Source organism: Perca fluviatilis, chromosome 16, assembly GCF_010015445.1.
Source record: "Perca fluviatilis chromosome 16, GENO_Pfluv_1.0, whole genome shotgun sequence".
NCBI classification, from domain to species: Eukaryota; Metazoa; Chordata; class Actinopteri; order Perciformes; family Percidae; genus Perca; species Perca fluviatilis.
The window spans coordinates 13,231,276-13,241,280 of record NC_053127.1 but is presented as its reverse complement, the minus strand read 5'-3'; the positions used below and the strand labels follow the sequence as shown (position 1 = coordinate 13,241,280).

Genomic DNA, 10,005 nt, shown 5'->3' with positions numbered 1-10,005 from the left:
TTTTATTTGGAGAAAAAAAAGATACCAAGAGATTCTGTGCAAACTTTGCTTTAGGATTATGGCTGAGCTCCAAAGTAATGAGGTAGTGATCAGCATTTCAATATTGTAAATAAGAAATAAATTCTGAGTAAAACAGAATGAGAAAATTACTCTATAGGTGCAGCTACTTTGAAGTATTTACTTTAAGTTTAAGCATTTCTTTAAGTAAAAAAAAAAAAGTAATGTAAAATGTTACTAAAGTAAAATGTATCAATAGCACAATGTACTTTAAGTATCTCCTGTGAGTGTTATACTATTATTATACTTTTAGATTATTGTCAATGCATAAATGTGTATATTGCATTTTACTGTTGTAGTTGGGCGAGGTAGAGCTTGCTTATTTATATATTGTTGGGTAGTTTAATTGATTTAGGCTTATCAAATACATTTCTGTGCAAAATGTACAGGTATAAACCTATGTTAAAATATGTGCATTATGCTACAATATTTAAAAATCAACATAGGCTATAGAATAGAAATATAAAATATGTAAAAACAACATGTCCAATATATAACAACAGTGTAACTAATAATAATGCTGAAAATGGGATATATGATTGTGCTAAAATTAAAATACAATATAAACAAGAACATGATTTGAAATGTACATTATGAATGCAGTATTAATGCCAAGTATTACAATTGAATTATAGACTAATTGCACAGAGTAGCTACAGCTGTTAGATAAATGTAGTGGAGTAGTAAAGTAGGATTACATGGAAATAATCAAGTAACTCAAATGTGTAGGCCTACTTAAGTACAGTAATTGAGTAAATGCACTCAGTTACTGTCCACCACTGGAAATGAGGAAGGAAACAAATTATATTTCCTGGAACCAGAACACATCATTCTAATCAGCAGTCCTGACCAAAATATGAAAACTATCAGGATGAACATTTTACCTGCAGCCACTCCATCTACATATCTGCCCTGCTGCCCTCAGAGAATATTTGTTTTTACTTTAGTGAAGTTTTGATGGCAAAACGCAGCAGCTGTCTGCAGCCAGGGGAACGTGGATGGCGTGAACCCGCCCCTGAAAGTCATGAATAATGCCTGTTCAGCGGAGCTCAGGGAGGTGATGTCTCTTTAAGAGACTCACGCTGCCGAAACAATCGTACAACCCCCCCCAACAAGTCATCGGACCTGTCAATCATCCGGTCGGCGCCCTTTGATGTCGGGACTCTTCGCCTTGTCTTGGGCTCAAATGAGCTGTTTGCTGTTGTAGGGAAACATTAGCCCTCTACCAACCAGCCAGCCGGGGACGACACATCTCAACTTTTTTTCCCTGCGTGCGGTGGGGGTTTCTACACTTTTGGAGGCGCCCCAGACTGAGGAGTTTTAACAGACAAAGTCCCTTCATTCTTTTCTTTATTTATACTTTTTTTTATTGTTGTTGTTCTTTTTAAGTGTATACTATCGCAAAGGAGGTGGGAGAAGAAGACATGCCTCAGCTCAGCAGCGGCGGCGGGGACGACCTGGGAGCGAATGATGAGATGATAGCGTTTAAAGACGAAGGGGAGCAAGAGGAGAAAATCCAAGAAAATGCGTTCACGGAGAGAGACCTGGCCGACCTCAAGTCCTCTCTGGTGAACGAGTCGGAAATAAATCAAAGTCCGAACGCAGCGGTACGTAGGTGGCATATACTATAGTGTTTGTGTGTGAGTGGATATACGTTAACACGGAAAGAGTGTGTGAGAAAGCTTGTTTTTATCCTACGCGCTGCTGACAATTGATAGCGTTACCCTTAAAAAAACCGCTATGAATTGCCTTCAGGGCAACAGTAGTAACATCCCGCACACATTTAAAGTCTGATACGGTTGCTTTAAAGTCCCCCTCACTCTCTTTGACACTGTGCAAAAACGTGTGGTTGTTTGTCCTCAACCTTTTTCTTTACTTTTTTTGGGGGGAGAGTATCTGACCCCGAGTTTGTTGTCGGTCCCTTCCAGGCGGTCAGACGGGGACAGCAGGGCGAACAGAGGGGCTTCCCAGACAAACACCGGGTGCATCATGACGGAGGTAAGAACATTTACACACTCGCTCTCGTGCGGTTTGAGTAGCCACTGCTATCTCAAAAACACCTGAGAAGCGATAAAGAGACCCCCCCCCCCTTCCATTGTGTCAAACTAAGGAGTAATTTGGTCACGAGGACACGTGTTGCAGCATAAAAACCAACTTCAAAGAGTTGTTTTCAGGTGTACACTGCAAAAGATGTCCATCGTGTCTGCAGCTCTGTAGTTATAAATCTTTAATAGCCTATGTGTCACTTTGGTGGGGGAGATGTCCTGTGTTTCTGTTTTAGAACGATATTTAAGTAGGCCTAGAGAGATAACCTGCTTTAAATGTCCAGCATGACCAGTTATTTAGTGAAACATGGACTCTGGAAGTCTCTTGGCCTTAATTACAGTGCTAAGGATCAGATTATTTCACTCTTTACTCAGTTTCTATCAAACACGTTAAGATAATGTCTTCAGTTCGTAATACTAGTGTGATCTGCCCTGTGCCCATGTATCTAAATACATTTTTAGATTCAACCCTTGACATTTTTTGCAGTGTAGTTTTTGCCAGACTTTGCCAAAAGTGAGGTCAACCAGGGTCCTTGAGAGTTTTTTTTTTTGTTGTTGTTTTTTTTCCTTAACTGTTGCCACCCAAAATGAACAGAGCAATTTCGCTTTCCTCCCTAGGATAAGGCACATTTAGAGAATGTATACATGGCAGTTTTAATTATAAGGCGTCACTGTAGGCTGGACTCAAGCTTTATAACTCATTCTAATCATTTCTAAAAGGAAAAATGTTCTCACATTTGATCAAATTTGGATTTGCCATATCAAATCTAGTGTGTCTATATGGGAAAAAGTGAAACCCACAGAAAATAACTTTACAACTCTGAGTAATTCTGATTGATATTTAGTTTTCTGTCACCTTGGTTACGGCCACGTTAAAAGCTCAGCGACAACAAGGGATTAGGCTGAAACAGTCAAAGTTTAATGTGTCTCTGTGTTTTATATAGACCAGGTACAAGCTAGTTAAAGCTGACCCACAGAGAGAGGCCACTGATGCTCAATATGGCCGGGGGTGGTGAGAGATAAATTAACACATAGGCTACAGGAGTTCACGCCTCTCAGGCTAGGTGACGCTTGTAACGCTTTTGCTCAAGTATTGTAGTCTGTGCTCACACGAGGATATAACATGTAGTAACTAGAACACTTGTGAATAGTTGACCTACTTTGTATGCACGTTTATTTTGGAAGTCAGGGTTTTCTTTTTGTTTTGAGGCACGCACCTAAATCTTCTAGCGGCATTGTGGAAGTATTGGCTTGTTTTCATTATTTTAATCCTCATAGGGTGCATACATTGTTTCATTTAAGCAACTTTTGTATTCATTTAAATCAAATTTCAAATGATACCATACTGATATATGTCCTCTCAGAGACCAGACAAAAATATTTTGCTCAGAAAATAAGAGAAACATCTTCCAAAAACTGGCATTATAAATGGTGGCATTAAAACTTTCTTTTAGTTATTGAGTTTCTAACTCTTGTTTGTTGTTCTTCATGTCCGACCTCAGTGTCGAAGCATCAAGATGGAGGCATGTACAAGACGCCGGCGTATCCAGGGTATCCGTTCCTGATGCTGCCTGACCCCTACCTCCCCAACAGCTCTGTTTCTCCATCTGTAAGTCCACTTCTTTTTTAATTCTCCTGCTGGCTAGAGTGCACTGGCCCTGTTGTTCTCCAGAACTGCAGAGGGCAGTCTGAGGTCCTTATGTCTCCATCCTACATTGGACTCCAGTGCAAGTTTATGCATTTCAGCTCTTGTGAAATGCATGCTCTTGTGTGTATTCTTTGGTATCAAGTTCAAACATTGAAGACATGGTTTTGTGCTTCAGGAGGGAACTTTTGAGTAATATTCAGTGTTGGTGGTGATGCTCTTGCCATAGTAGCTCACCACTGCTGAAGCAATAAGGACAAAGACAGAAACATACGCTCAAGGATGGAAATGTTTCCAGTCTGGTGGCCGCTGGCTAGTATTTCTTTTTATTTTGGGCTGAAGCAAATAGATCCTCAGTAGCCAGAAAAACAGTACCAAACAGACATGGCGAGGACATATTGGACAATAAAGTGCTGTTGATTTTTCTGGTCTTTTTGGATGAAGACATATATATTTCTTCTGGGAATTTGTGCATAATTTGCAAATCATTTGTTGTGTATCTGGTCTCGCAAATTTGTAATCTTTCACTTACTGTACATCAGCCTAAAAATCAGTGGTGTCTTTCCCTATTAGATGCAATCGGCATACTACGGTCTCAAATATAATATTTAAGACCTTTCACTTCTTACAAATCTGTATTATATGTACAGATTTTTAATGGCTCCTTCGTGGATAAATCAGGGGTTTGAATTAAAAGTAGATTACTGTTGGTACTGTATGTCTTTTTTCACATTTAAAAAAAAATATATATATATTGATAATAGATGGGCTTTTCTGCTGTTATGCTTCTTTTAGATGTAGTTATATGTGATTGAGCTATATAATGATTACATTACATATGCCTGTCAATTAAGCCCAAGAAACACTTCCTTCACTCGTTCAAATTGCAAAGCAGAAACGGTTGATTTTATTTCAGTACTTGGACGTGCCTGTAGTTTAATACAGCGTAGGCCGATTAGGTTTAAAAGATGCTGAAATAGCCACCGTCAGATCGCAGCCCTGCAAATACATCACAAACTTTACATGTGCTCTGATTTGCTTTTGAACCGTGTTCTCCCCTTCCCCCCGCTGCCTTATGAAATAAAGCGCAACTTAAAACGAAGAGGTTGTTTTTGTTTACGCCTTTGCTGAAGTTGGAATCTGATTGATGTCGTCACCGTGAAGCATTTCACATGACGTTTCCCATCTGTTTGTACTGTGCGTGAAAGACAAGAGGTTTGTTGCTGCCTTAATAGCTGTTCTGAGTGTTAAACCGCTAAAACAAACATCATAACACTCATGGAAGGAGTTCAAGTATGCAGTATCACTCATCCAGCCAGACAGCCCTAAAAAAATTATCATAAAATCCCTTCAAGTCACCCATAACAACCAATATCTATGGATAGGCTGACTAATTGCACCAAACATGAGCGGTTGTGCCTAATTCATTTTTCCCTGTGCTGTGTAATCCTGTTGCCTGAATTAACCCCCTGCTCATGCAGACAAGACGTTGCTAAACAGCAGAGATGCCTGTTTATGAGATCACATGTACTGTAGGCTGATCTAACATGAGGCACAGTGATTTAGGAATCTGCTGTATTGGTCAAGACCCAGCGGTTGGTCATGGGGGACTTTAAATGGGTTGACGGGTAAAGAAAAAAGAGATTGGTGACAGGCTTCTAGTAAAAATGTTATAGCTAAAAATATCACAAGCTCCTCACATTTAAAAAAAAAAATGAATTGTCAAAGCTCTAGTCTATGGGAAAATAAAATTTAATTTCAATCTCGTGATAGCTTTGAAAGTTGTTTCTTTGCTCCGCAACAGTTCAGTACAGTAGAAAGTTAGATAGAATCCTTCAAAGTAAATGTATGGAACCCTGTTTATGCCCTCGCTTTGACTTTAAACCGCTTTTGTACTTAAATTGCATATTTAGCCCCCTATAATTTGACTTTAGGATGCCAGATTTAAAATGTGTCTGGAAAAAGGTTAGGTAGCACTCATGTTGTTTTACAGTGTTTTTTTTCTTAAAGAAAATTCTAGCCAATAGTAGCACCACTTGTTGGGGTTTTACATGTAAAAGGTGCGGTTGTCAACACATGTACATAACACATCTCCAAGGAAGTCACATTCTCCCCAAGGAGAAGTGTTATTCATAACCCTACACTGTGATTCAGAATATCATTTGAATGGACTACTAGTACGAGAGAGCGTATACTCGTATTTCCTTAAACATCTTCATAGTCGTCGTTGCATAACACGGCACATCCGGCATCGTGTTAGACAAACACGGTGAGCAAATGTGATTGTATAAGTTGCTCATCAATGTCTCCACTTCTTTCACTGTCTCACAATCTTCTCTTCTCATCTCTTCTCTTCTCTTCTCTTCTCTTCTCTTCTCTTCTCTTCTCTTTCTCCAACCCTGGAGTGCCAACCGCAAAGCCTCTCAGAGATTGTTTTCGTTGAGGGTGGGATGGGTTGGGGTGGGGGTGGCAAGATAAAGAGCACTTTCTTTCCCTGTGTGTCTTCGAGACTCCACACAATGCTCACTTGTTGCTGCTTCCCTTGTAATTAGCCCGCTGGTTGCGAGGCGGTAGCGGCGCGTCAGGCCCCGTTTACCTGCCACTTGAAAGGGCTGAGCATAGTGGTTTAGAGGGTTTGGGGGGCTGGGGGTGATGATTATGGATGGAAGAGATGGATCGGAAACTATAGGTCTGGGAGACGAACAGAATAAAGGGCTGTTTTGGTGTTTTCTTAGGTTCTTAGTTGTGGTGTTAATGTGGGACATGCAACGCATGTAATGTATGTGTGTGTCCATGTCTGACTGCCGTCCTTCTGTCGGCATTATGACTTTGAGAGTTTCCCTCTTTACTTCTAGTTTCTTATAGTGTTGGCACTACTAGGAAGTCAAGTAGCCTGTCGATTATGTTTTTGAGTAATCATTTAGTTTTGTTAAATGTCAGATAATAGTGATGATTTCCCAGAGGTGACTCGATGTAACAATGATGTAAAAAGCAGCAAATACTTACATTCAAGGAGATAGAAGCAGTTATTCCAGAATTGATGATGATGTTCGACGATGAATCCATTAATGGGAAAAGGGTTTCAGCACTAATAACTAGTTTTACGGGGCCTTCTTGGTCAACTTACCTGTTCAGTGATAAGAACATCTGCTCCCACACTTCATGCTTATATCTTATTATATGTCCAGAAGTTTGAGCAATTGAAAACATAAATATAGATTATATTTGGCCAGTCTTGTCCAGATTATCTTTTGAAGTTATTTCAGCGGAGCAATCACACCGCAGAGAGGTTTTCATTCGCTTTGCAGCTGAAGTAATTAGTTGGTAAATCTATTAATTGTATAAGTGTTTGTCAAAGACAAAGGCCAAACGTTTTTCTCTGTTTTTATATCATTGTAAATTCAATGGCTTTGCGTTTTGCACTGTCAGTTGGACAAAGTAAGACATCTGAAGGCGACTCTGTGATATTGTGAAGGATAGTTTTATTATTCAGGAAAATAATATCATTAATTGAAAAGGAAAATAGTTGCGGCCCTAATTCTGTTACTATCAGTTCCTTTGGAAAAATCACTCTTTGCAGCCAGTTTGTTGAGAGGCAGCGACGGTCTTCTTTAAATCAGTGGGAGGCTGAATGTTGTCACCATTTACCAGCTAAACTGAACGAACAAACAATAATTTCTCAAAACCTTTGTGTGTTCCTGTAAACTGCATCAGCTGAATGACTAAAAGTCAGATACTAATTGTAATATTTGTTTGTCTGTATCTTCCCCCTCCACTCCCCTGGGTACGCCGTGTGGGTTTTTCTCTGGTTGTACAAGACTAATCTAATAATTCCAAGCTTCTTTCAGATTGTTTTATATGTGCGTATTCACATCGTTTTTGAAGATATATTTATCCTAGAAAGAAGGTCTGAATAAGAACTTGTCAAAGGACGTTAAACGTTTGTCTCGACAGTTGGGGGGGGGTCACATACCATTGTACAGAACAGGAGCTGTTTTATTCTGAAAAGATTACATTTTTTTTCATGTTTACCCAAACCTGATTGTCTGAAATAAACAAGAAGACGAATAAATCCCCCCCCCCCCCTTATTATTATGGTATTACTGTAAACATCTCATGTAAAAAGCGTCTAATCTCTGCTGCTGCAAAGTGTATTCCCGCCTTATCCCATTCAGCGATAATACTCCTTATTACAGCATTTCATGGGACATTTCGCTGTTGTTACATTAATGTAGATATCAGCTGTCCTTTCAGAGGAAGTGGCCAAAGAAGGAGCTTAGTGGGATTCAGAGATATGACTAAACTCCCTCAGCTTGTTGTCTTTGGATAAAGCTTTATCTGCAGCGTGTAAGACAGTGCACATTGTTCGTGTGTATGTTTGCTGTTTTAAGTTTATTAAACTTAAGTGTGTGTGTGTGTGTGTGTGTGTGTCTGTGTGTCTGTGTGTCTGTGTCTAGGATTCATGGTGTGTTTGTGTGCTAATGTTGGCTGTATGGGTTGTGTTTGTGGATGCAGTATGTGTGTTAGACCTTCACTGGCTGTGTGTGTATAACACTGTGGATTACCAGCAGACAGTGTTTTTGAAGGGATCATGAGTCTTTTGTCGTCTCGGGGAGTCAAACCCCAGCAGAGGGGACACTGTCAATACAAACTCAGTATGTTCCTCTCTTCAGCATCCACCAGTCTTTCTCCCAACTCCTTTTTTCTATTTGCCTTCTTCTTACGTATCTATCTCTTGACTTGCCTGTGCTGCCTTCATCATCTTAGCTGGTTCTAAGCTTCTTTTTGCTCTAATTTCAACTTTTTCATTTTTCTTTTGTGAGATAATGTCATGGTATTTGTGAACCATAAAACGATTTCATGGAAAGTGGACAAAGAATGAGTAAATAGAATAAGGAATAAAGAAAAGCAGTAAAGAGCTGGGAAAGGAGAGATGAAGAACCGAGTCTATTAGCTCTGCATCACACAGAAGTTTGAGTGTCATATGTTGTTGCTGTGTTGTGGTCTGTTTGCCTAAATAGGAGCTTATTATTAATCTATGACCATGGCTTTTAAATAAAGATATTTGAACTTACACATATGAGTAAGCGCAGCGTTTCCCCTAAAATGTCTGATATTAGTGGGCGTGGTGTTGGTTATTAACAAAGATGGAGGAGGCACATTGTGTTTGTAACAGACCAACCTTGATAAATTAGTACCTTTTATTTGTGGCCTTCTGTCTCCTGCACTTCTTTATTTAATTAGCTTCCTCTCCCCTGTCTTGCAGTTTCTCAAACTGATTGTTTTACAGAAAAGTGCTAAAAGACACATATCCTGGCGTAGACTACTATTAATTAAACAGCGAGTTAACAGTTGGCAGTTGGCTTGCATAACTCAAGCTGCACTTCCTTCAGCTGCTTCACAATAAAAGCCTGCCAACGTTAGACTGGTGCAAGGCTATTTAATGCGAATCACCACATTGATATTACCTACTGCTGCAGTGGACTTCAGCAAGGCGTCTGCGTATTAGATCAAAGTAGTAGCAGAAAAAGAAATAGTAGAAGAAGTCGCATTGTATGATTGCTGCTGGAGATCGTTGGGTTCTTGGTCGAAAGTAGTGGGTGGCTAGCCCACTAAAACAAAAACGGGCTGTAAATGTTTCTGAGGTGGCAAATAACTCACTCGTAAGGAGTGATTGGTGGTTATATTTAGAGTATTTAGACTTAGATTTGAATCCATAACCTTTTTTTTTATAAACCATTATTTAATGAGTTCAGCTTGTCTATCCACTGTTTAGATTGAAAGAATTGAAGTTTAGATCAGCTTTAACAAATTTCAATGAAAACCGATTCGGACTGTTAATAGTCATAAAGCTCTCAGTGGAGTAATACAGTTGGTTGTTAGGACACTTTCTTAGACGGTCAGCTGTTTGCAGGTCATTGTCTGAAAATTGAAGGAGCAGTTGAACATTGCGAAGCAATTGAACCTACCATCTGATATTCGGCTGTGTGCCATTTTCTTCACTGTCAGAGAGGCCGACAAACTCTCTGTGATGTGGAAGCTGTGGTCACACAAAGACGTCAACAAGCTCCAAAGACAACACGCTGCTCTGAAACACTTTACCGCTCACTGTACCTGGGCACTGACTGTAAAGAGCTCACTGTATTAATTGCTTTGGGAAAACAGTACAGTGTTTGTTTTAAACGCTGTTTGACAGTGTGTACACTTAGTCACTGGAATTTACAAGCTGCGTTTAGCAGCACAGTGTGCAGTGTCATT

General features: G+C 39.7%; 1 protein-coding gene across 10 annotated transcripts in view; it reads left to right on the top strand.

Annotated features, from left to right (window-relative positions):
• Positions 1-1,165: 1,165 nt before the first annotated feature.
• The window catches only part of tcf7 (transcription factor 7), a 75,613-nt gene continuing 66,773 nt past the window's right edge, over positions 1,166-10,005 (top strand). For 3 of the 10 annotated variants that reach the window (XM_039777206.1, XM_039777203.1, XM_039777201.1), the window contains exons 1-3: positions 1,482-1,664; positions 1,986-2,055; positions 3,605-3,711. In XM_039777206.1, coding sequence (XP_039633140.1) covers positions 1,482-1,664; positions 1,986-2,055; positions 3,605-3,711 — 360 coding nt within the window. Of the gene's footprint in view, positions 1,665-1,985; positions 2,056-3,604; positions 3,712-10,005 lie in introns of all 10 variants that reach the window. The other 7 variants (XM_039777205.1, XM_039777209.1, XM_039777207.1 and 4 more) reach the window with 4 other exon arrangements.